Source organism: Tachypleus tridentatus, chromosome 8, assembly GCF_004210375.1.
Source record: "Tachypleus tridentatus isolate NWPU-2018 chromosome 8, ASM421037v1, whole genome shotgun sequence".
Classification (NCBI taxonomy): Eukaryota; Metazoa; Arthropoda; class Merostomata; order Xiphosura; family Limulidae; genus Tachypleus; species Tachypleus tridentatus.
Window position 1 is genome coordinate 60,007,132 of NC_134832.1, and position 27,449 is coordinate 60,034,580.

General features: G+C 31.9%; 1 protein-coding gene across 2 annotated transcripts in view; it reads left to right on the forward strand.

Moving 5' to 3' along the window:
- Positions 1-27,449, forward strand: part of LOC143222467 (uncharacterized) — a 67,410-nt gene that overhangs the window by 31,044 nt on the left and 8,917 nt on the right. For both annotated transcript variants that reach the window (XM_076449029.1, XM_076449030.1), the window contains exons 7-11: positions 308-596; positions 12,117-12,171; positions 15,135-15,219; positions 18,445-18,621; positions 18,772-18,815. In XM_076449029.1, the coding sequence (XP_076305144.1) occupies positions 308-596; positions 12,117-12,171; positions 15,135-15,219; positions 18,445-18,621; positions 18,772-18,815 (650 nt within the window). The remainder of the gene's footprint in view (positions 1-307; positions 597-12,116; positions 12,172-15,134; positions 15,220-18,444; positions 18,622-18,771; positions 18,816-27,449) is intronic.

Below are 27,449 nucleotides of genomic sequence, written 5' to 3' on the forward strand. Positions count from 1 at the left end.
GTACGATGGTGCCTGTCAAATGTGAAGGACTAAGTTATCTTCTTTTTTTTTTTTTTGCTTTGTATAGTTTTTATAAAATTATTTTACATTTTACAGTTAGAAGAGGTTTATAGAAACTGCATTGTGATTTATGTATGTGAACACGGCTGGTATGGGTAGAGGAGCAAACAACGTTTCAACCTTCTTCATTACAATGGAGTTTTCTCTACCAACACCAGCCATTTTTACATATGTTTTTCTCTAGAAGTGGGTTTTCTCATCATCACGAATGCATTGTGATTTGTGTTCTTGGTGTTTCTCTAAGTAGAAAACTAAGGAAAAAGATGAAAAACGAAGAGATCCCTTGGAAACAGCAGTAGGAGAACAAAGTTCAAGTAAAAGAAAAATTAAGAGGAAAAGAGTTGGTTCTGAAAGTGAATCTGATACAGAGAAAGAGTCAGTAGAACAGAACATGCCATCTCTGACTGTTACGATTATTCCAATTGAGAAAGCTGTGGCAGAGCAGGAAAATAGTGCCAAGGAAGAAGGAAAACCAGGGAAAATTAAGAAAATCAAAGAAGCCAAATCAAAGAAAGAATCTGGGACAGAAAAAAGTGGTAGGTCATAGACACAGTTCTGCTCCAAATAGTGTTTTCTGTTCATCTGAGTATCCGTTTTGAGGGTACTGGGCCATCTCAGCACAAAACAAAACCTGTTTGAACTCTGTATACACTGAACAGGTGTGTATTCCTAAAATTAGCTATTAATCTGTGGGTTATAAATCATCGTTGGTAAATGTAGCTCAAAAAACTGTAAGGAATAATGGTTTTAACAATACGTTCATTATGCTTGTGTCCTTTATTGATTTCTTTTTAGTTCTGGCATTTGGCTTCCATTTTGAAGAGTAAATTTAAAAGTTAAAATTATTTATTGATGTTAGTCCATATGTATGGTAGGCCACATTCTTGGGTGGTACAACTATAGTTGTGTTATTGTTGGATTTCTTTAATTATATTAGAATAAGATGTAGGATAAGCTTTGTATTGAACTAGATTTATTGAACCAAATAACGTTGCTGAAACTTGCTTCTTTATTATTAAAATATTGTGTTCCTTATTTCATTTTTCCCCCACCCTCTTTCCTTTATCTTTTGTTTTTGTTGTTTATGAAGGCAATAATTATTATTTTTTGCTTTAATGCTCAAAGTTTACTAATCAGGGTATCAGCATAGCAAACCAGGTTATCCAACTTTGACACGTTCCAAAGTTCTCATTATCAAAAGGCAGATTTTTTTATTTTATGGAAAAAAAATTTTTTTTGTCAGTACTTGTTTATCACAACTTATTTCTCACCAAAAGTGCTATACTAGCATCTGGTTTTAAGCTGTGAGCTAACATCAAGTTAGTTAATCTTTACTTAGAATTTAGTTGAATTCATTGTGGATTAAATTGTATTGTCTGCACAGTCTGTAATTTTTTGTATAGATACATTAGCTGCAGATCTGCATGGTTTTACTTTTGTTGTGTTTTTTTCTCCATATATTTCCATAATTTTTTAACATATCTCATGCAGATGTATGCTTACTCTGTTTTTATTTCTTTTGTGTGTTTATTTGCTTGTGACATTTTCACACACAGTGTGTATTTGGACACCACTTTATGTTTTAACCTATGTAAATAATGCATGTATCTTTAGTATTACTCAGTTGTTTCTTCACATTTTCATTTTGCTGTTCTATGCAGTTTTATACAACATTGATAATTTTATGTGCACAGTTATCTTAAGGTGTAACTGCCTTAATTTTTTGTATCTGTGTGTTTTGTATTTTTGTTTTTATTTCACATTTAAAAAAACAACACTTTTCTCTGTAAATAAATGTGTGAATAAATTAGCTGGTTTTTGTGCAAATATTTATTTTCGATACGATACATATACTCCACTCGTGTATAGCTTTTTTGACTTGGTACTGGCATCTGTTTGCACACAATTTTTGTTCACCACTAGCTTTGAGGCTCCTATGTAAGCTTACAAGATTCCACATGATATTGCTACATTATTAATGCAAATAAACATGGGACAGATTTCCTACAATGGGAGTGTGACACACCTTTCTAGTACAGCTGATTCACTACATTGTGATATTTCAATCATCACTCCTCGATATGCCACTCGCATATAGTTGTGCCTTCTTTTCTTTTTTTTTACTCTCTCTCTTTCTCTTATTTGGTGTGAGACAACAAAACATTGTTCATTTTAGCCACAACTAGAATGATCTTAATTTCCTTTATGACTGTTGAGAAAGTGAAAGCTACTGTGTAATGTGCAGTGGTTCACATGTCCTCTACTTTTCTGAACCAAATATTCCTCTTCCTGTGAATCCTGTTAGGGACAAAGAGGATTTTGACAGTCTTGTCCCACATCTATTTTTTGGCAACTCTTTTACCACTTACATTATAGATTTACATTTTAATTTCTGAGCATAATTTCTCAAGTATGTTACCTTCACTTTCTCTCTTGTCTTATATTGTTATTTTCTTTCACTACTTAATTAATCTCTAACTTCTGACTTTTATGTTTTTCTTTTCTCTCCAGATATTCAAGTTTATATTAAACACTATCTCTTCTTCACTCTTGTTCAGACATGGCTTATACTCTTTGTGTGGTTGTCACATATAACTTGGCTTAATAATGAACTTTATTGCCTTTCTTGGACTTCCAGAGTCTGGAGTCTCTTCTTCAGGAATAGAGATGAGATCATCTAAGTTCTGTTTGACTTTGCCGAATCCAAATCTTGTGCTTCATCTTACTATTACTAATGCATTGTTATATTCTTCCCTTACCCTTCTTTTTGAGGTAATCCTTTATGCCCAGTTGGACTTTTGGTATCTTTTCTACATTGGCTCATTCTTCATTTTAGTTCCTTCTGACTTGTTGCTTTGTCGCTAGGATATGTTCAGGGTTGCTCGAGTATTTTTGTCTTCCTCTTATCTCTTAAGTTTTATGTCTGGCTCCTTTTTTCTGCCAAGGTTTATTTGCATGCTCTAAGTTTTATGTCAGGTTGGTATTCTTTGTTTTATTTCTCTTCTCTTTTATGGTATTATGTTCTAGCTCCCTTTCCATAGGATCTGGTGCCTTTTAGTGGTGGTTCCAGATATATTGAGCAGGTTTGTCATTCCTCTCCAGAACTTCATTCATCCTACTAGAGCATTCACAAACATACTCTTCTTTTTAAAAGTGGCTTATTTTGATTGGTAGGTCAGGCTGGAGAGGCCTCATGTAGACAACTCATACTTTTGTTGCACATTGTATCCATCAGTTGTGTGTGTACTACCTCTGGATGCTATTCTCCTCTTCTCTTACTGTCTCTGACTAGGCAAGTTATCTTACTTCTACAGTGCCCTCATGCCTTATGGGATCTCAAGAAATAGCAAGTATTGCCTGCCAGGATAGAGTTAACCCAAATCTGTATACTATAAAGTTGTCAAGGCTGCATGAGGCATTTCTGTAGTACTCATTCTCTTAAATAAGGCTCAGTTCAGTCTTCATCCACTTGTGAACTATCAAAAATTAAGCAGACAAGGGATTTCTCCCTACCCTCTACATCTAGTTTAGAAACTTGTGCTGATCTGCTTTAAAAATAGAATTTTTGTGGTAACTTGTTTCACTGTTTTATGGTGATGCACTCCTACAGACTTCAGTGTGCTTTCACCAGCTTGTTTTTTCTCTCTCTCCTAGTGTAGCATGGTAGTTCTTGCCACTCACCAGTTCCTAAAGACTAAGGTGGTTGTCCATGAAAGATTCCTCCTGAGTGTGGCCATTTCCACTCAGTAGAGTGTAGGACAGTAGTGATCTGATTCCCCCTTTTGTCTAGCTTCCCACCATCCTACCACTACCAGCATGTCAGGTTCATGGGTAACCTGGTGTTGAAGTGGTTCATGACCAGCCAACATAAATCATCACTCAGTTCATATGTTGCATTATTATCTCCACCTCATTTGGGTGGAGATGAAGATGGTAGGGACCCTTCTACTACATACTGAAAGACACATTCATTTTGTCACCTTGTTTTGAACTGTGGTTGACCCACAATGTACAGTCTGATGCACCCTAGCCACACTGCATTTATAACACTTCAGTTAGCTTGATGCAGGTTTTGGGCATTGTATTTTTCACCCATCTTACCAATACCTTTCTTTATGGGCAAAGTGTACCCTAGTACAGACAAGGCACAGTCTTCCATGGGTGTGCCACTGTAGTGTTCCATGTTATAGGGTATTTCACATGATGGGTTCCCTTTGGGCACTTTCTGAAGTGGAGTCATGTTGGTAAATTTTGTTTCAGTCTCTCCACCACTTCAGCATAGAATTCTACCTGTATATTGACAAAGGTTACAAATTGTATTGGAACTTAATGTTTTCCAACATGAACATGAATTGCCAATAGATAAATTCCTCTGTTCACATTTCACACCCATTCTTGCCATTTCTGGTGCATCTTTTATCACTTAATCTTGAAATGAATTAGAACAATCAGTATAGAGGGAGTGAGCTGCACCATTAGAAGGTATATCCTGTTGGAGGGTTGTTGCATGCAATAACATAGCTATATTAGATATAAAAATGTGAATTAAAGTGGGAACCTCAAGACTAGTGATGAGCAAAAGTGTTTGAATATTGAAGGCAGCACTGAATTGAAAAAGTAATATGTCAATGGAGGTAAGTATCTGTTGGAAATACATTTTCAGTTTTTGAAAGTGTTTATGGAGTTTTCCATGTACCTCTTTGTACGTTCATAATCTGGAGATGTGCATGTAGTTAAAATGCATCTTTTGGGATTACAATTTATCTAGATAATACAACCTTTAAAATAAAAGTATTTTCCAGAGGATTATGATATGTCATGGGCCATTTTTTGCCATTAAGAAATAAGCGTACTATTCTGTTACAACTTTGATTTTTAATTAAGTTGTTTTTTTTCTTCTGTATTGTTTCTACTAATATGTTATTATTGATTTACCATCAGTTTCTAAAGTGATTTTAATGAGACTCAAACTTTTTCTTTCTTGTATATTTATTTGTCAAAGTATTGATAATGTCAAAACAGCTTAGAATTTATTTGTATGATCAAACATCATATTAATTTTATTTTTACCTTCAAAAATGGTTCATTTATGATTTGTTTATTTTTAAGTTACAATTTTTTAAACTCAGAAAAGGCCAAGTTTAATAATAAACTGACAGAAATTATTCAAAGGTTTTGAATATAGTTTAGAAATGTAGTTTATTTCATAAGAATGACAATTTTTTTTTAAATTAAACTAAACTTAATATCAAAATACTGTCACAAAGTATTAGCAGATTATAATTAAAAGTTATATATTCTAATATTCATGGTTTCATTATTTGGTCTGAAAATTTTGATATTAAAAAAACAAGTTACATCATTCAAACAAATCATTAAAGTTTTTCCTGTTTTCATATGCAAATTTTTCAACATTTTCTTGATAGCCTGTTCTGTACCTAGAATGTAGAAATGTTCTTAACAGGTGTGTAGACAGTAGTTCAACTACACTTATGACAAATTCTCTTAATACATTATTTTAATTACAATTTTATTTTCTTAGAGAGTGGTTGTAAGCCTTATTATTTTATTTTTATATACTTGTTTTGCATATTGTGGTGAATCACTTTGGTTCTGGTTATGACAACATTTTACCTTTGACACTAGTGTGCAGGCTGCTTTTAGAACATTGACGTTCAACATGCCTAGTAGAGTGTAATAAAAACAGAATGGTTACTTCTGTGTCATGCTTCTGTCCATCTTGGTCAAACCAGGACAGACAACTTTCTGAGATGCGTATATATCAAGATAAGTATCTTTCAAAGTGAATCAAATAATTCCCCCAATTTCTTGGGATGGGGTGTGATGGCCCATAAAGATGGGTTTTCGATATGTGGTCTCTCAGCTCCTGAGCTTTATATCTTGTATGTTGAACTAGAAGCAAAACAAGTCCAACAACAAGAAATCAGCATGTATGGACTTCTTTTCATCCTTTCCTCTTGCTTGATCCAGCTACCCATGCAACCAACTTAAAAATCATGAAAACTATAGGCAAATCCTCAGAATTTTAAGTTTTAATTAACTTATGAGTTTACTTTTGTTTAAAACTACCAAACTACCATATAAACAAAGCAAAGGGCAAAGAAAAATACAACAAATTTCTGATCACTCCTGGATTATTAAATCAAAATATCGACCAGGATTGGATTGAATAATTCTTTGTTTTAGAACACAAACAAGTATTTGTGTGCATGTATGAAAAATCAGGATAGTTTTACACCACAGACTATATGGCATATAGTCTTTTTTAGCTTAGTTCTGGATGTTTCATGCAATGAGAAGAATAACCCTTATCTCTCACAACACGTATGCAGTTTGAACTTGTTATTCCTCCACATTTTGCATATGTAAGTGGAAGCATCTAACACATCTGTTGTAGCTGTGGCATAGATACTCTCTTTTTCCAATCTGCGTAGCTGTTATCCATTTAGTTTTTTGGGTAGAATAATCTTTCATTGTTTCTATCACTTTAATACAATAATCATGTGTTCTGGTATATTAATTTCATTTTCTTACATATAATTGGCTGTTGTGTCCTCATAATCATTTTATTATCTGTGCTTTACAGTAGTTTGTTCTGTAGTTCTTTAATATCACACTTTTCATGCCAAGTTCCAACTAATCAGGGATTTGATACCATATCAGTTTTTCTTACCCTAGTAGGAAAGATTATAAATTTAGAGATAGGTTTGTTTTGGCTTTTGCAGGAAATTCTAGTTTTTTATAGCATCTTTTTGTTGATTATCATTTTGTTATTTAAATATCTGGTAGAAATTTAACATTAAATAAGATTATTTTTGTTCATTTTGACCCAGTTTGTAGTATAAAAACAAATGTGGTTACAGTATAAATTTCACTTTTTGTATTTTTCAAGTTTTTTAATCTGTGAGTGTGGTCAATATTACTCAAGAAGCTTGTATTTGAATGTGTGTACATGTGTGACAGTTTTGGTTTTTTCTTTTGTAAGAGCAAAATATATTCAATTGTTTCAAAAACTAAATTTTGTTCTCCATACACATTTTTTAGTTTACTTTCTAATGTTGGAATTTTGCTGTGCTATTAGCTATGCATGTTTAATATCATTTTCATATCTTACTTAAACCATTAAAATGACAATAGTTTGACAATTCTGAAAGTAAATTAGGTGTTATATGACATGTACCTGCCAAATAATTAACAGAAATTGTCAGTGAAATAACAGAGTGTAAACAATTCAGATGTAAATTTTATGTGGCATACATCTCAGGATTAGATTTGTTTCTTTCTTTCGTAGATGAAAAAGCAGGTCAGTTTATGTTGTAATAAATAAAACACAAATGTAAGTCTCAACTAACAGTGTTGAATTATAAATATTAAATTGTGTTAAATCTTAGACTCACCTGACAGATGTTTGGCCAACGTTTTAAGAGATATATTTTTTTCTTTCAAAACTGTAATACATACTAAAATGTTTAACATAAAACCTGTGAATTTCTAGCAGATCGGTGAAAAACAAATCCACAATTTTCATTCTATTTGCATAATTAATAAAGAGATATAAGTAACAACACTATTCAAGTCTTGGTTGCAGAAATGTTTATAAAAATTAATAAAATGTTCACAGTTGCAAAAAAGGGATTGAAGTTAGGCCTACTACAAACACTATTAGGTAATTATGAATTGTCATTTTTCATTTTTAAAACTAATTTGTGAAATCTAACGAAAAACTTTTATGTTACATGCAGGACAGTTACATTGTTTACTATGAATATGATCTGTTGAAGTTTCTTCCAAAAGTTATAAATACTGTATCAACTGTACGTGTGCAATTCAATCATTCCTTAATATCGTTAACAATGCAAAGTTTTAAGTTACTGATCTCCATGGTTAAAAATATATATATATATATATATAAAACAGTAATCATTATAATGTTTCGTTCAAGAAATTCAGTATTAAAAGAATTTGTTAGGATTAAATCCTGCTTTCTTATTTTGGTGTGTGTTATTCTTCCATGTGCCATTTAATAGCACATGTTACCAGCATACATCTTTGTACTTACTGATTTGGTTTAAAAATTAAGAATAATTTTAGTTATGTCATTGTAGCTTTAAAAAAGCATGCGTGTTAATTATGTGAGTGTGTAGAAATAAAAGCTAATAGCACTGAGATTTATGATATACTGCCTTTTAACCAGCAATTTGTTGTCCTGTAAACAATATGCAACCAGTTATATTCACAGGGTGCAAAATTAACATGTGTTTGGGACTGAATACTTAATCTTATTGGGTGCATAAAAATTTACAAGGATGTGCCCACTGGACATTAAATATATAGGGTCAGTTATCTTATACAAGGTAAAAGATAAATAGCATTTCCAATTAGCAGGAAATGTACTTTTTAATAGAAATCAAGAATTGATATTTTCATACCATTAATTTATGATTTTGTAGTTTGGGAATGTTGCAAGTGCAGGGTTTATTTTTGTCATACTGTCTGTCAGCTTTTAGATCATTCGGCTCATTTATACACTGTGCTTAGTTATTAAATAAACTATTGTCCAGCTAAGATTCAAATTTGCTCCAGTCATATACAAATGTTATAGCTACACAGCCTATTTCAGCAAATTCAAATTAATTAAGGTGGTGGTTTATGTACTTTCCATCAAAAAAAATGTATGCATGTGTGTGTGTGTGTGTATATATATATATATATATACATGTATATATCTGGCACCTAAGCATTTTTATGGCTGTACCCAGATGACACTTTTAAGAAAGTTAATTTTATGCCCTGTATTTATATATGAAACTTTTTTACAAGCCTTGAATTGCAGGTTTAATTGTATGATAGCTATCAAATTATTGTGTACAATTTGTTTAAAGTACATATTTAAGTGTTCAATGTTCCAACTAACTGTTATCACTGTTTTTGTCAATTTTTACATGTTTTGTGCACATTTGACAAAAATCTTGTTGTAAGCTGACAGTTTTTTGTTTTGTTTTGTTTTTTTCCAAAATCATGTTCTGTGGCTTCAGATATGAGCATCAATTCATTGTGTTATTAAAGAGTGGTGTTTCCACATATTGGAGGGAGACAATTTTGAAATTACCTAATTTCTAGAATAATTATATATATTGAAATTGTTTTTCTTACAACTTGTCTTTATTTGCTTTCAAAAACATGTAGAAACTACAAAGTGTCTGAATGAAGTTTAGTATTATGTATACTTGAAGTACACCAATTTTGTCATTTTGGAAAATTGAGTATCAAATAAAGAGTTATTACTGAAATGTGTTGTATCTTATCTCTGGTGGCTTACAACAGCACTTTTGTCCATATGGCACAATTTTACAAATATATCCAACATCACATTCCCAGAAATCTAACCACTTTTATTTATTTTGGAGCATAAGTTTTAACAGAGACCATTATTAAGAAATAACAAGTAAAATAATTTGAATTATAACTTTCATCTCTACAGCTACAATTGCAAGAATTTTTTTTCTATTAAAATAACTCAAGTTCCATGATTAGCTGCATGTAAAACCAATACAAAAGATTATCAAATACATTTTTAAAAGGGAATACAACGTCAAGGAGATAGTTATTTTAGGGCAGTGGCAAGAAGTAACAATATATTTAAAAAAGGTGTGCAACTTTTAAAATGTGTAATTCATATGGTAGAAATAATTTTTAAAAGATTAAGGTGACTCAGTAGTAATGTGAGGAATATTTTTAGTTTTGTGGTATGTTACTCTTTTTATGATCCATAAGTAATATGTATGCTCTTTATTTGTAGGATGAAGATTTATATGCATTTTACAACAGTTTATTTCAATGCTAAAATTAAATTGAACTCCTGTGTAATGTATTTTAATTCTTGGTTCAATCTGCTTTGAACAAAACTAAATCTTGGAGAACAGCAGGGGTAACCTGGGTTTGGATTAACTGGTGGCAGAACTCACCAAGATGTTGAACTGGTAGTTCCAAGACACTAATGTAATAGAACCTGGGTCTGTTTATAGCATTGAAAATCATTAACACAAAGCTGCTCATTTCATTGTGGGTTGAGTCATATGGAGAGTGAACCTTAAGTGAGAAGATATGGGAAAGAAAAACTGTTTAAATATAAACGTGATAGTGAAGATGGATATAAGAATCAAGTTAGTAGTCAGATCTTACTTTGAGTTATATTGTGGGAAATTTTGAATGAAGGGAAAGTGAGACAGTATTAAGCATATCTGGAGTTGAGTCACGTCAAAACAAATTTATTTAAAAAATGTAGAAAAATTGATGATGAAGATGAAGCCATATGAAAAATATTTTGTCTCTGGTCATCACATGCATTACTTTTGTGCAGTGTTTCTGTTTGTTTTTAACAAACTGTTGGTTTGTAATAGAAATTTTTATATTCTATCTGGTGAGTAAATGATTTACTGACTTTTATATTACTTTGAAAGACAATTAAAGATTTGATGACAGTAAGTTTTAAACATTTACAATGTTGCTGTCACAAGTATCAGAAAAGGGTAATAAAAAATGTTAAGTGCATTCAAATGAAGTGACAAAAATTAAGTGTTTATAGTAAGCAACATATGTGTTGCTAATTAGTTAATATCTTATGTTTTATAAGAATCTTATATGGTTAAAAAGGCCAGGATCCACCATATACAGATTTTCACAGAACTTTCCTAATGATACTAGCATTTCAGCAATCATAATATAGGTTATAAATTGGAAACTAGATTATATCTGGAAACACAAAGTTTTTATCTAGAGCATTTTATGTTCAGATTTTGAATACTATTAACTGAAGCATAATTTAAGTATGATGTATGTTAAAACTGTCACAGGTGAAAAAAAATTAATTATCTTAATATACATATTTGTAGTAAGAAAAGTGTGATTAATAATTAGTATTAAGCAAATTACAGTAGGACAATGAATGGTCTAAGTAAAACTTGAATTTTGTGAATACGATTTTTGAAAGAATTTTATCATTTCATAAAACTTGTTTATCATCATAGTAAAAAGCTTTTAGATCAAACTTTGAATAATTTGTAATATTTAAAAATAACTTAGTAATTGGATAATATTCTTCTTTGAATTATTCAACAGTATAAATAGCTGTCTATTACTATTTAGGTAATGGAAATATATGTGCATGGGTGTTATATTGCCTACCCTATAAATTGACTGTATACACGGTTAGTTCTAATCAGCTATGTTAGAACACAGCCTCATAGTATATTTAGTGATATATTTTTGTCATAAACGGTTAATATTTTGACACCTTATTGCACTTTTTTGTTATTCCTTTAATTTGCATTTTTATCTTCAGAAACATTAATTTTATTTGTACTTTCTGTGCCTCTCCTTATTCATCTCTGTATTTAAACAGTGGTTTATATTCAAGTCATTCATCTGTCAGAGCTACTTAATTAGCTATCATTAGGTGTTAGATGTTAGGGAGAGTTATTTATAATTTTACACATACCAGTATTGTGTTTTTTAAGGGACATGGAACTGTTGGTAGTAGTTCTAACAAACATCTAAGTCTGTATGTAATATGCAAGTTATATTCTGTTCTTTAACAGTGGGAATGTTGTAAGTAGCAGCATTAGTTGATGATGGCTGTCTTTTAACGGTTAAAAGTTAATGAGTAGAAATTTCATTAAAATATTTTTTATCATATATGTGTGTCTGTATATATATATATAAATTTATAGTGTTTTAGATTGTCAGCATATAGTACATGGATTTTAAACTAACCTAAATCTGCCGAATTTTTCAAACCTTGTTAGATTTATTAGGAGTACAACTTAAGATAGTACTCATCTGATGAATTAGTGCATTTAATGCATTATAAGCCTCAGTTTTATGAAACTGTATACTCCCAGTTAAACCTGTTTATTAACATAGCTGTAATAATTACATTTTAGATCATTTGTTTTGGTCATAAGTTAATAATAATTATATAAATAAGAACTTATTTTTGTTGTGTAAGAATATTTTATCTTGGTTATGGAATGCAGATGATCAAGGGAAAAAGACCGTGGTTGAAGTTGCAGAGGATCCTCAACAAGAAAGGTAGGTATTAACATTGTAATCTGTGGTTGAACTAATCTTGGTAATTAAGTTCAGTATGTGTATATCATTTATTTGATACTGTGTTAATAATTTTATTGTTAATATTAATAACTTTGTTCATGTATGCTTCAGTCACTTTTTAAATAAGTGTATCAATTTTTTTTTTTCATTTGATTGTATTAATGATTAACAGTTATAGGAAATGTTATCTGTTTTATTACATTAACCTTCAGGATATGGATAGGTCAACTTCTGCATTTCATGACCTTTTTTGCAGTCTGATTTTAATTATACTACATTACACTATGTAACACAAATTTTGTTCCTGGATAGTATGTATTATTTCTTAATTGCTTATGTTGTAAAAGTACAAAAAATGGCCACTATTCCTTAAAATTTTGCTTTTGTGACCAGGATAATGAAATTTAGAGATTAATCTATTTTCTATGTAAAAGAGGCAAATTTGCACATTTTCATTCACATAAGGTCTGAATAAAACAACATGAATCAAAATTTACATGTATTTATATTAAAGTTATACAAAAATGTTTAGAAGTGAGTAGTTTTTCAAGATTTGCGACTGTAATGTAAATCACTTTCACGTGTCAGCCCCCAAATATAGTCTACCAACATGTTTTCGATATATGCTCCCAGCTCACAAAAGCAAAGTTGGAAGAGAAAAATGTTTTGTTGTTTTTTTCCATTTACTTTAGGCATAAGCAATTTGGAAATGACACTTTCTGCCTAGGAACAAGAAAAAGTAAAAATTTTGTTACATAGTGTAATTAATGTATGTCAATAAATTTGGCATCAAAACATAGTTATTAAAATTTTAATATCATGTAAGTTTGAATATCAAAAGGAAATATTTAAATATATTTCTCTTCAATGCATCAGATGGTACCTCTTTACTCAATATTGTGAATATAAGATTTTTTTTGTTTCATCCCTGTATTATTTGATAAGTTTTCAAAAACTTATGGCTTCTGTCTTCCTTGTTTTAGGCCTGTCGTGGCCAGGTAGTTAAGGCACTTAACTCGTAATCTGAGGGTCACGGGTTCGAATTCCCGTCACACCAAACATGCTTGCCCTTTCAGTTGTGGGGGCATTGTAATGTTATGGTCAATCCTACTTTTTTTGGGTAAAAGAGTAGCCCAACAGTTGGCAGTGGGTGGTGATGCCTAGCTGCCTTCCCTCTAGTCTTACACTGCTAAATTAGGGACGGCTAGCACAGATAGCCCTCGAGTAGCTTTTTGCGAAATTCAAAACAAACAAACAAACTACCTTGTTTTAATGAGTTATGTGCGATAAACTAAAATTCACGTGCCTAGGAAATACTAATTTTAAAAAATATGAATAATTTTCTGCCATTTGTTAGTAGATTATTTATAATCTGCAGAAAGAGATAATTTTAACTTACTGCTTTCTTTATGAGGTTAGCTAATTTTCAGAATATGTGTTGAGCTATTGTGCATCACTTTCATAGTTTGCTATTGGTGAAATAGCTTTGTGTAAAAAATATTTTTTTTGCACACATATAGCATGCTCGCCAGGAGCTCAGCAGTACGTCTGCAAACTGACAGGACTAAAAACTGGGTTTTGATACCCATAGTAGGCAGAGCACAGATAGCCCATGGTATAGCTTTGTTCTTAGTTTAAAACAACAACACATACAGTGTAGTTACGAAGCCAGCTAGGCTGTAATAATTTTAGAGCATTATTATTTGTTGCAAGCTAATATTTTGTGATACAAGATACATATTTAAAATAAATAAAAATTAAGTAAGGTATTATGGTTAGCTTTCATTGAGACTTCAAGAACAAAAAACACAAAACCCAAAGAACCAAATTTCCTACATTTATTTATTGTTATAAAAGTAACTAAAATGTAAGAATTAGAAACTTAAGTTAAATTAAAAAATACTCTATGGCACCAACAGATCTTGCAAGTACAGTGTATTGTAATTTGACCAAGCATGTTGGTTATGTAGTGCTGTGTTTACAGAAAGCTTTCTCAATATGATAATCAGCTTTGCCATAAATCTAAGAGGCAGTAAAAGATGAAATCTAGGTGGCCAAAAGGTTTGACTGTAAGAATAAATAATGTGTAATTAGGCTTAACAGTATGAAGTCATTAAAAATAATAAATGTTAGTGTAGCCTTTGTGTGTGTGTGTGTAATGCAGTTACAAGGTTAATCAAATGGATTTAGCCTGTATACAGCATTATGTCAGAGAAAATATAAAGTTTTACTGAGAAAATAATATTCACTTCTGAAATTATAGAGATAATGCAAATTAAATTTAAAGGCTGTAAAATGAAAATTACCAAGCATTCAGATTAGTCATGATCTGAGTTTAAACTCTGTGAATTCACAAACAAGTCTTTAGAACAATATTTAACTGAAAAAAAGGATTGATATTTATTAGAAAACCAGATTTCATGATGGTTACAAGGTTGGTCAAAATTACCAAGAGAGGGTTAAGCATTGGCACAAGACTAGTTAATAAAAAAAGGCTTAAAGAATGTTTTATGTAGTGAAGCAAGATGTTAACATGCTTGGCTGCAGCCAAATATTGACATTCAATCTTTTTATTCTGTTCTGTGTGATGTAATGATGGAACACTTAATAGCTGCCTTCCCATCTGTTCAGTAATTATAAATTTGGGATATTTGTGCCTGAAGTTCAGGAGCTACCATCATAACTTTTAAACCTGTGTTTCTACACGTTAAAATTTTTGATGTAAATTTTATACTTCTAGTATTCTGAAATAATTTATTTGAAAATGTTGTGTTTTTAAGACTATTTTGCAGTAATTTGAATCTATTTACTCTTTTAAATTAGAAAAGTAAAAAATAAAATCACTGTCATTGGAAGTTTAGATCTTTGATAAAAAGGGTTAAAATTTAAATATCTCTTGAAGTGTTTTCTCTGAATTAAAATTGTTTGATATTTTTACTCAGCAAGGACTTTGATTGGACAAGAAAAAAAAAGGAAGAATATTGGACCAAACATGTGGATGAGGGCAATGATAAGGGGAGACACAAGGTTAAAGTTGAAAGACCACTTTGTTACTTTCATGTTTAAAGGATTAGGAATAGCATACATATATATATATTTATTTATTTATATTTTTTCTTTAAGCTCCCTGATAAAGCCAGATCAAAGTGTTCATGTTGTGACTTTTTTTTTCTTTTTACAGAGTTTTGGGGTGGTTAGAATTAAGCAGTATAGCTGTATGAGGTGTGTAAATGATTATAAACATGTATATATATTATAATTATTATATAAGAATAAATTATTAGTTATTTTTCTTAAAATATAACAATAAATGAAATATACATAGAAGAACAATGATTTCTAGTGTTTATGACATTACAAAATTGATTTGTACTCATTCATCTTACTTGCTAAACCTCACTGTGAGTCTCATTTATTCTCTCAAGAGGAATGTGAATACAGATTACTTTTGTTGATTTCAGAGATGCAAAGAAAACCACAAAATTATCAAATTAATGATACATATAAAGCCATTGTAAGTTGTCTGGCTTTCTAACTTAGCTGTATGTTGGTTAAAATAAATCTTGCTTCTATTGAGAACAATGACTTAGTCAACAGATTTAAACATTTTTAATAAAACTCTGGTTTTCCCTTTCAAGCCAGTTACAAATGAATGCGTGATTTAGGTAGATTTTAAAGTTGTAGATGTAGGCATGAGAAACAAGATGTGTGAAAAGTATGGACAGGTTGGAGGGGCAACTGTAGTAAGTTTGCTAAATATATTGATATCTCAGCAAAAGTTAGGAAGTTTTATTTTGTTTCTCAAAATTTAGGTTTCTAATTTGTTAACCACTACAGACTTATTGTAGGTATAATGCAGTATAAACTGACCATTAAAACAAGAAGAAATGGCATGTGACACATACAAAAAAGAACATTTAACCTTTTGTTTTGATATTTTATTCTGAATTGAGCAATTAAAACATATTAAGATTTGATTCATAAACTGGAAACTGCATGAGGTGGAAACCTGTACAAGCCAGAAATGTCAAACTTTTGCAGCATTATCTTAAGATTTCTCTTATAAAAAGTCCTCTATGTGGCAGAACCTGCATAATGTGGACAGAAAACTATTTTTCATCTACCTTATCTATCAACAAGTAGGATTAGAACCTGAATAAGGTGGAAAATATGTGTTTGATTAAATATTAATAAATTCTCGGACATTTTGTTACAGTAAGTATTGGTAAAATATATTCTGTTCTTTTTTATGCCATCATTATTCCAGAGGTCGTTATTTGAAAGAACAGTTGACTGTACTTTTGGTTGCATTTGCTGATGGGAAAACTAGAGAAATCAGGGGTAATAGGTAAAAGTGAAAATCTGCTCTGTTTAAAAATTTAAGGAAAAATCAACTTCCTGTGGAATGAAAAGCGAATGATAAAACGTTGATGACAAGTGCTATATTCAAGAAATTTTTGAACAAATTAAACAAAAGAATAGAACAAGAAAATAGGAATATTTTACTTTTCCTAGATAATGCAACTCGTCACCCGAAAGTTCAACTTTCAAATGTTCATTTAGTCTTTCTATCTCCATGTACAACATCAGTTCTACAGTCACTAGATAATGGACTTATACAGTGTATAAAATTGAAATACAGGAAATTGATGTCTCAGCATATTATTGCAAACATGGATGACTGTAAGAGAGCATCTGAAATGACCATGAAAATTGACATGTCAGATGCACTTACATTTTTAAGTCATTTAACCAAATGTGTAAAAGGAAATTGCATAATGAAGTATTTTCAAAACTGTGGATTTATTTTTGATAATGGTGAAAATTGTGGAGTTATTTGTTACAACAGTTCTAGTAAAATCCAAACTCTGATTGAGAAGATTAATGCAGATGATTCTGTGAATGTTGACAAGAATGTTGTAACAGAAACTGATGAAATTAAGTTAAAATCTATAATAGAATCGCAAGATGGTAACAGTGTGAGAGATTCAGAAGATGAACAAAACAGAAAAGATAGTGAGGAAAAGAAATTCCTACTTCATTGCAAGTATTAAGTTATATTAACACTATCAAATTGTATGCAAAAATGGAGGGGGAAATGAACTTTATGGAAAGGCTGTAGAATTGGCATTCTCTTTTAACCACATGAGAAAGCCCATTAAAAAAACTAAACAGTTGAAATTGAACATTTTCTTCAAATAAATTTAATTAATATTTTGTGTACTTATCTATATTTTGAACGTATATTTTTGTTCTTATTCTAATAAATATATCATAAACAGTATAATAACTTTATTCACAAATGTCTTGCTTCCCTTGAGTCAAGCAAGTATAACGTTCTGCTCAAAAATTATATATAATAAGGAAATTCATGTTCACTATCTAAGCCGAAAATTTTACTCGTTTCCATGTGTTCTGCCTCAGACAGATTTTACTGTATATAATGTAATGCCAATTTTATAGTAAATTTTATAATAAAACTTTAATTAAATTATGAAAATAACTAAAATGTCAGGACAAACACTTTGAGCTGTCCATAGTAAGAAGGTTAATTGTATACTAGATATAAAAATAATTTTTTAATGTCCTAGTAAACAAGTTTAATTTTCTGTTACAATTTGTAGCCATTATAGAAATAGAGAAATTTAGATCTATTTCATATTTTTAAAGTAGTTTCAAGATCAATCAAAGTAATGAAGTCCATATAATGTTAGTATAGATAAAGTATAACATACACAAATGACATATTTGATATTCATTTAGGAAGTATTAGAGGTTAAACAAATGGAAGTTGAAATCTGGAAGTATTAGAGGTTAAACAAATGGAAGTTGAAATCTAAGATGGAATATAGCATGTTTATTCTTAACATGAAATATCATATTTTGCTCAGACATATCAGAAGTAAAAGTACTTAATTAAAAAACATAATTTTAGGAACACAAACCTTTGATGATTACTAAAGGCTTGCCAAAGTTTGTATAACTATGTTAAACATTTTATTATGGATACTTTTACGATTATCTGGTGGTTGCAAGGTTGGTCAAAATGACCCAACCCTCATAGAGAGAGTTTAATAAGAAGGTTTGTACCTTTTCTTTTATCATATGCCCACTGATATAAAGTTTTGTGACTAAATATCCATCCACTTATGATTTAAAAGTCATAAAGTTAATGATATTATCCTTTGGGGGGGATAAAATTAATTATTTGTACCAAAACTTTGTATTAATGTGACTATATTTATATCATAGAAAGAAGCTAAGAAGAAAAAGAAAAAGAAACACAAAGAAAAGAAGGCAAAGCACAAGCAGCACAAGTGCTCAAAAAGAGCACGTGTAAGTACATCCACAGCATCTAGTATTCGGAGCTCTGATGATGAAACTGATGAAAAAATTTGCCAACCTGGTAAACATGTGCAAAAGAAAGAAGTGAGTTGAAAGAGAATTCATCATAAAGACTTAAACTTCTAACAACAAACGTTGTTTTTATCTTTTCAAAAAGCATCTTAATTGGAACAATTACCCTAAATTTTGACATGTTATGGTTGATAATCTTCTACAGTATCTTTCTTATTGCAGGATGTACAGTTGGGTGATGATGACATAAATACAACACAAATAGTGTAAGTTTTTAATTTTCGTGCTGTTGTTTTGTTAACAGTATAGTAGAATCATGGAGTAACACAATGAAAATGAAGTGAATCCAAGACACATAAAACATAATTTTAATTAGAGACACACTTCACAGAAACAGCCAAAAGATATAAAAGATAAAGACTGAGCCAATCAGTTTGATCTTAGCTGACATCTTGTTTAATAGACTGAGCTAATCAGTTTGATCTTAGCTGGCATCTTGGTTTATAGACTGAGCTAATCAGTTTGATCTTAGCTGGCATCTTGTTTAATAGACTGAGCTAATCAGTTTGATCTTAGCTGACATCTTGTTTAATAGACTGAGCTAATCAGTTTGATCTTAGCTTACATCTTGTTTAATAGACTGAACTAATCAGTTTGATCTTAGCTGGCATCTTGTTTAATAGACTGAGCTAATCAGTTTGATCTTAGCTGGCATCTTGTTTAATTGACTGAGCTAATCAGTTTGATCTTAGCTGGTATCTTGTTTAATAGACTGAGCTAATCAGTTTGATCTTAGCTGGCATCTTGTTTTATAGACTGAACTAATCAGTTTGATCTTAGCTGGCATCTTGTTTAATAGACTGAGCTAATCAGTTTGATCTTAGCTGGTATCTTGTTTAATAGACTGAGCTAATCAGTTTGATCTTAGCTGGCATCTTGTTTAATAGACTGAACTAATCAGTTTGATCTTAGCTGGCATCTTGTTTAATAGACTGAGCTAATCAGTTTCATCTTAGCTGGTATCTTGTTTAATAGACTGAGCTAATTAGTTTGATCTTAGCTGGTATCTTGTTTAATAGACTGAGCTAATCAGTTTGATCTTAGCTGGTATCTTGTTTAATAGACTGAGCTAATCAGTTTGATCTTAGCTGACATCTTGTTTAATAGACTGAGCTAATCAGTTTGATCTTAGCTGACATCTTGTTTAATAGACTGAGCTAATCAGTTTGATCTTAGCTGGCATCTTGTTTAATAGACTGAGCTAATCAGTTTGATCTTAGCTGACATCTTGTTTAATAGACTGAGCTAATCAGTTTGATCTTAGCTGGTATCTTGTTTAATAGACTGAGCTAATCAGTTTGATCTTAGCTGGTATCTTGTTTAATAGACTGAGCTAATCAGTTTGATCTTAGCTGACATCTTGTTTAATAGACTGAGCTAATCAGTTTGATCTTAGCTGGCATCTTGTTTAATAGACTGAGCTAATCAGTTTGATCTTAGCTGACATCTTGTTTAATAGACTGAGCTAATCAGTTTGATCTTAGCTGACATCTTGTTTAATAGACTGAGCTAATCAGTTTGATCTTAGCTGGTATCTTGTTTAATAGACTGAGCTAATCAGTTTGATCTTAGCTGGTATCTTGTTTAATAGACTGAGCTAATCAGTTTGATCTTAGCTGGTATCTTGTTTAATAGACTGAGCTAATCAGTTTGATCTTAGCTGGTATCTTGTTTAATAGACTGAGCTAATCAGTTTGATCTTAGCTGGTATCTTGTTTAATAGACTGAGCTAATCAGTTTGATCTTAGCTGGTATCTTGTTTAATAGACTGAGCTAATCAGTTTGATCTTAGCTGGTATCTTGTTTAATAGACTGAGCTAATCAGTTTGATCTTAGCTGGCATATTGTTTTATAGACTGAACTAATCAGTTTGATCTTAGCTGGCATCTTGTTTAATAGACTGAGCTAATCAGTTTGATCTTAGCTGGTATCTTGTTTAATAGACTGAGCTAATCAGTTTGATCTTAGCTGGTATCTTGTTTAATAGACTGAGCTAATCAGTTTGATCTTAGCTGGTATCTTGTTTAATAGACTGAGCTAATCAGTTTGATCTTAGCTGGTATCTTGTTTAATAGACTGAGCTAATCAGTTTGATCTTAGCTGGTATCTTGTTTAATAGACTGAGCTAATCAGTTTGATCTTAGCTGACATCTTGTTTAATAGACTGAGCTAATCAGTTTGATCTTAGCTGGCATCTTGTTTAATAGACTGAGCTAATCAGTTTGATCTTAGCTGGCATCTTGTTTAATAGACTGAGCTAATCAGTTTGATCTTAGCTGACATCTTGTTTAATAGACTGAGCTAATCAGTTTGATCTTAGCTGGCATCTTGTTTAATAGACTGAGCTAATCAGTTTGATCTTAGCTGGTATCTTGTTTAATAGACTGAGCTAATCAGTTTGATCTTAGCTGACATCTTGTTTAATAGACTGAGCTAATCAGTTTGATCTTAGCTGGTATCTTGTTTAATAGACTGAGCTAATCAGTTTGATCTTAGCTGGTGTCTTGTTTAATAGACTGAGCTAATCAGTTTGATCTTAGCTGGTATCTTGTTTAATAGACTGAGCTAATCAGTTTGATCTTAGCTGGTATCTTGTTTAATAGACTGAGCTAATCAGTTTGATCTTAGCTGGTATCTTGTTTAATAGACTGAGCTAATCAGTTTGATCTTAGCTGGTATCTTGTTTAGTAGACTGAGCTAATCAGTTTGATCTTAACTGGTATCTTGTTTAATAGACTGAGCTAATCAGTTTGATCTTAGCTGGCATCTTGTTTAATAGACTGAGCTAATCAGTTTGATCTTAGCTGGCATATTGTTTTATAGACTGAGCTAATCAGTTTGATCTTAGCTGGCATATTGTTTTATAGACTGAGCTAATCAGTTTGATCTTAGTTGGTATCTTGTTTAATAGACTGAGCTAATCAGTTTGATCTTAGCTGGTATCTTGTTTAATAGACTGAGCTAATCAGTTTGATCTTAGCTGGTATCTTGTTTAATAGACTGAGCTAATCAGTTTGATCTTAGCTGGTATCTTGTTTAATAGACTGAGCTAATCAGTTTGATCTTAGCTGGTATCTTGTTTAATAGACTGAGCTAATCAGTTTGATCTTAGCTGACATCTTGTTTAATAGACTGAGCTAATCAGTTTGATCTTAGCTGACATCTTGTTTAATAGACTGAGCTAATCAGTTTGATCTTAGCTGGCATCTTGTTTAATAGACTGAGCTAATCAGTTTGATCTTAGCTGGCATCTTGTTTAATAGACTGAACTAATCAGTTTGATCTTAGCTGGCATCTTGTTTAATAGACTGAGCTAATCAGTTTGATCTTAGCTGGCATATTGTTTTATAGACTGAACTAATCAGTTTGATCTTAGCTGGCATCTTGTTTAATAGACTGAGCTAATCAGTTTGATCTTAGCTGGCATCTTGTTTAATAGACTGAGCTAATCAGTTTGATCTTAGCTGGCATCTTGTTTAATAGACTGAGCTAATCAGTTTGATCTTAGCTGGTATCTTGTTTAATAGACTGAGCTAATCAGTTTGATCTTAGCTGGTATCTTGTTTAATAGACTGAGCTAATCAGTTTGATCTTAGCTGGTATCTTGTTTAATAGACTGAGCTAATCAGTTTGATCTTAGCTTACATCTTGTTTAATAGACTGAGCTAATCAGTTTGATCTTAGCTGGCATCTTGTTTAATAGACTGAGCTAATCAGTTTGATCTTAGCTGACATCTTGTTTAATAGACTGAGCTAATCAGTTTGATCTTAGCTGGCATCTTGTTTAATAGACTGAGCTAATCAGTTTGATCTTACCTGGTATCTTGTTTAATAGACTGAGCTAATCAGTTTGATCTTAGCTGGTATCTTGTTTAATAGACTGAGCTAATCAGTTTGATCTTAGCTGGCATCTTGTTTAATAGACTGAGCTAATCAGTTTGATCTTAGCTGGTATCTTGTTTAATAGACTGAGCTAATCAGTTTGATCTTAGCTGACATCTTGTTTAATAGACTGAGCTAATCAGTTTGATCTTAGCTGACATCTTGTTTAATAGACTGAGCTAATCAGTTTGATCTTAGCTGATATCTTGTTTAATAGACTGAGCTAATCAGTTTGATCTTAGCTGGTATCTTGTTTAATAGACTGAGCTAATCAGTTTGATCTTAGCTGGCATCTTGTTTAATAGACTGAGCTAATCAGTTTGATCTTAGCTGGCATCTTGTTTAATAGACTGAGCTAATCAGTTTGATCTTAGCTGGTATCTTGTTTAATAGACTGAGCTAATCAGTTTGATCTTAGCTGGTATCTTGTTTAATAGACTGAGCTAATCAGTTTGATCTTAGCTGGTATCTTGTTTAATAGACTGAGCTAATCAGTTTGATCTTAGCTGGCATCTTGTTTAATAGACTGAGCTAATCAGTTTGATCTTAGCTGGCATCTTGTTTAATAGACTGAGCTAATCAGTTTGATCTTAGCTGACATCTTGTTTAATAGACTGAGCTAATCAGTTTGATCTTAGCTGGCATCTTGTTTAATAGACTGAGCTAATCAGTTTGATCTTAGCTGGCATCTTGTTTAATAGACTGAGCTAATCAGTTTGATCTTAGCTGACATCTTGTTTAATAGACTGAGCTAATCAGTTTGATCTTAGCTGGCATATTGTTTTATAGACTGAGCTAATCAGTTTGATCTTAGCTGGTATCTTGTTTAATAGACTGAGCTAATCAGTTTGATCTTAGCTGGCATCTTGTTTAATAGACTGAGCTAATCAGTTTGATCTTAGCTGGCATCTTGTTTAATAGACTGAGCTAATCAGTTTGATCTTAGCTGGTATCTTGTTTAATAGACTGAGCTAATCAGTTTGATCTTAGCTGGTATCTTGTTTAATAGACTGAGCTAATCAGTTTGATTTTAGCTGGCATATTGTTTTATAGACTGAACTAATCAGTTTGATCTTAGCTGGCATCTTGTTTAATAGACTGAGCTAATCAGTTTGATCTTAGCTGGTATCTTGTTTAATAGACTGAGCTAATCAGTTTGATCTTAGCTGGTATCTTGTTTAATAGACTGAGCTAATCAGTTTGATCTTAGCTGGTATCTTGTTTAATAGACTGAGCTAATCAGTTTGATCTTAGCTGGTATCTTGTTTAATAGACTGAGCTAATCAGTTTGATCATAGCTGACATCTTGTTTAATAGACTGAGCTAATCAGTTTGATCTTAGCTGGCATCTTGTTTAATAGACTGAGCTAATCAGTTTGATCTTAGCTGGCATCTTGTTTAATAGACTGAGCTAATCAGTTTGATCTTAGCTGACATCTTGTTTAATAGACTGAGCTAATCAGTTTGATCTTAGCTGGCATCTTGTTTAATAGACTGAGCTAATCAGTTTGATCTTACCTGGTATCTTGTTTAATAGACTGAGCTAATCAGTTTGATCTTAGCTGGTATCTTGTTTAATAGACTGAGCTAATCAGTTTGATCTTAGCTGGCATATTGTTTAATAGACTGAGCTAATCAGTTTGATCTTAGCTGACATCTTGTTTAATAGACTGAGCTAATCAGTTTGATCTTAGCTGGTATCTTGTTTAATAGACTGAGCTAATCAGTTTGATCTTAGCTGGCATCTTGTTTTATAGACTGAACTAATCAGTTTGATCTTAGCTGGCATCTTGTTTAATAGACTGAGCTAATCAGTTTGATCTTAGCTGGTATCTTGTTTAATAGACTGAGCTAATCAGTTTGATCTTAGCTGGCATCTTGTTTAATAGACTGAACTAATCAGTTTGATCTTAGCTGGCATCTTGTTTAATAGACTGAGCTAATCAGTTTCATCTTAGCTGGTATCTTGTTTAATAGACTGAGCTAATTAGTTTGATCTTAGCTGGTATCTTGTTTAATAGACTGAGCTAATCAGTTTGATCTTAGCTGGTATCTTGTTTAATAGACTGAGCTAATCAGTTTGATCTTAGCTGACATCTTGTTTAATAGACTGAGCTAATCAGTTTGATCTTAGCTGACATCTTGTTTAATAGACTGAGCTAATCAGTTTGATCTTAGCTGGCATCTTGTTTAATAGACTGAGCTAATCAGTTTGATCTTAGCTGACATCTTGTTTAATAGACTGAGCTAATCAGTTTGATCTTAGCTGGTATCTTGTTTAATAGACTGAGCTAATCAGTTTGATCTTAGCTGGTATCTTGTTTAATAGACTGAGCTAATCAGTTTGATCTTAGCTGACATCTTGTTTAATAGACTGAGCTAATCAGTTTGATCTTAGCTGGCATCTTGTTTAATAGACTGAGCTAATCAGTTTGATCTTAGCTGACATCTTGTTTAATAGACTGAGCTAATCAGTTTGATCTTAGCTGGTATCTTGTTTAATAGACTGAGCTAATCAGTTTGATCTTAGCTGGTATCTTGTTTAATAGACTGAGCTAATCAGTTTGATCTTAGCTGGTATCTTGTTTAATAGACTGAGCTAATCAGTTTGATCTTAGCTGGTATCTTGTTTAATAGACTGAGCTAATCAGTTTGATCTTAGCTGGTATCTTGTTTAATAGACTGAGCTAATCAGTTTGATCTTAGCTGGTATCTTGTTTAATAGACTGAGCTAATCAGTTTGATCTTAGCTGGTATCTTGTTTAATAGACTGAGCTAATCAGTTTGATCTTAGCTGGCATATTGTTTTATAGACTGAACTAATCAGTTTGATCTTAGCTGGCATCTTGTTTAATAGACTGAGCTAATCAGTTTGATCTTAGCTGGTATCTTGTTTAATAGACTGAGCTAATCAGTTTGATCTTAGCTGGTATCTTGTTTAATAGACTGAGCTAATCAGTTTGATCTTAGCTGGTATCTTGTTTAATAGACTGAGCTAATCAGTTTGATCTTAGCTGGTATCTTGTTTAATAGACTGAGCTAATCAGTTTGATCTTAGCTGACATCTTGTTTAATAGACTGAGCTAATCAGTTTGATCTTAGCTGGCATCTTGTTTAATAGACTGAGCTAATCAGTTTGATCTTAGCTGGCATCTTGTTTAATAGACTGAGCTAATCAGTTTGATCTTAGCTGACATCTTGTTTAATAGACTGAGCTAATCAGTTTGATCTTAGCTGGCATCTTGTTTAATAGACTGAGCTAATCAGTTTGATCTTAGCTGGTATCTTGTTTAATAGACTGAGCTAATCAGTTTGATCTTAGCTGACATCTTGTTTAATAGACTGAGCTAATCAGTTTGATCTTAGCTGACATCTTGTTTAATAGACTGAGCTAATCAGTTTGATCTTAGCTGGTGTCTTGTTTAATAGACTGAGCTAATCAGTTTGATCTTAGCTGGTATCTTGTTTAATAGACTGAGCTAATCAGTTTGATCTTAGCTGGTATCTTGTTTAATAGACTGAGCTAATCAGTTTGATCTTAGCTGGTATCTTGTTTAATAGACTGAGCTAATCAGTTTGATCTTAGCTGGTATCTTGTTTAGTAGACTGAGCTAATCAGTTTGATCTTAACTGGTATCTTGTTTAATAGACTGAGCTAATCAGTTTGATCTTAGCTGGCATCTTGTTTAATAGACTGAGCTAATCAGTTTGATCTTAGCTGGCATATTGTTTTATAGACTGAGCTAATCAGTTTGATCTTAGCTGGTATCTTGTTTAATAGACTGAGCTAATCAGTTTGATCTTAGCTGGTATCTTGTTTAATAGACTGAGCTAATCAGTTTGATCTTAGCTGGTATCTTGTTTAATAGACTGAGCTAATCAGTTTGATCTTAGCTGGTATCTTGTTTAATAGACTGAGCTAATCAGTTTGATCTTAGCTGGTATCTTGTTTAATAGACTGAGCTAATCAGTTTGATCTTAGCTGGCATCTTGTTTAATAGACTGAGCTAATCAGTTTGATCTTAGCTGACATCTTGTTTAATAGACTGAGCTAATCAGTTTGATCTTAGCTGACATCTTGTTTAATAGACTGAGCTAATCAGTTTGATCTTAGCTGGCATCTTGTTTAATAGACTGAGCTAATCAGTTTGATCTTAGCTGGCATCTTGTTTAATAGACTGAGCTAATCAGTTTGATCTTAGCTGGCATCTTGTTTAATAGACTGAGCTAATCAGTTTGATCTTAGCTGGCATCTTGTTTAATAGACTGAGCTAATCAGTTTGATCTTAGCTGGCATCTTGTTTAATAGACTGAGCTAATCAGTTTGATCTTAGCTGGCATCTTGTTTAATAGACTGAGCTAATCAGTTTGATCTTAGCTGGCATCTTGTTTAATAGACTGAGCTAATCAGTTTGATCTTAGCTGGCATCTTGTTTAATAGACTGATAATCAGTTTGATCTTAGCTGGCATCTTGTTTAATAGACTGAGCTAATCAGTTTGATCTTAGCTGGTATCTTGTTTAATAGACTGAGCTAATCAGTTTGATCTTAGCTGGCATCTTGTTTAATAGACTGAGCTAATCAGTTTGATCTTAGCTGGCATCTTGTTTAATAGACTGAGCTAATCAGTTTGATCTTAGCTGGCATCTTGTTTAATAGACTGAGCTAATCAGTTTGATCTTAGCTGGCATCTTGTTTAATAGACTGAGCTAATCAGTTTGATCTTAGCTGGCATCTTGTTTAATAGACTGAGCTAATCAGTTTGATCTTAGCTGGTATCTTGTTTAATAGACTGAGCTAATCAGTTTGATCTTAGCTGGTATCTTGTTTAATAGACTGAGCTAATCAGTTTGATCTTAGCTGGTATCTTGTTTAATAGACTGAGCTAATCAGTTTGATCTTAGCTGGCATCTTGTTTAATAGACTGAGCTAATCAGTTTGATCTTAGCTGGTATCTT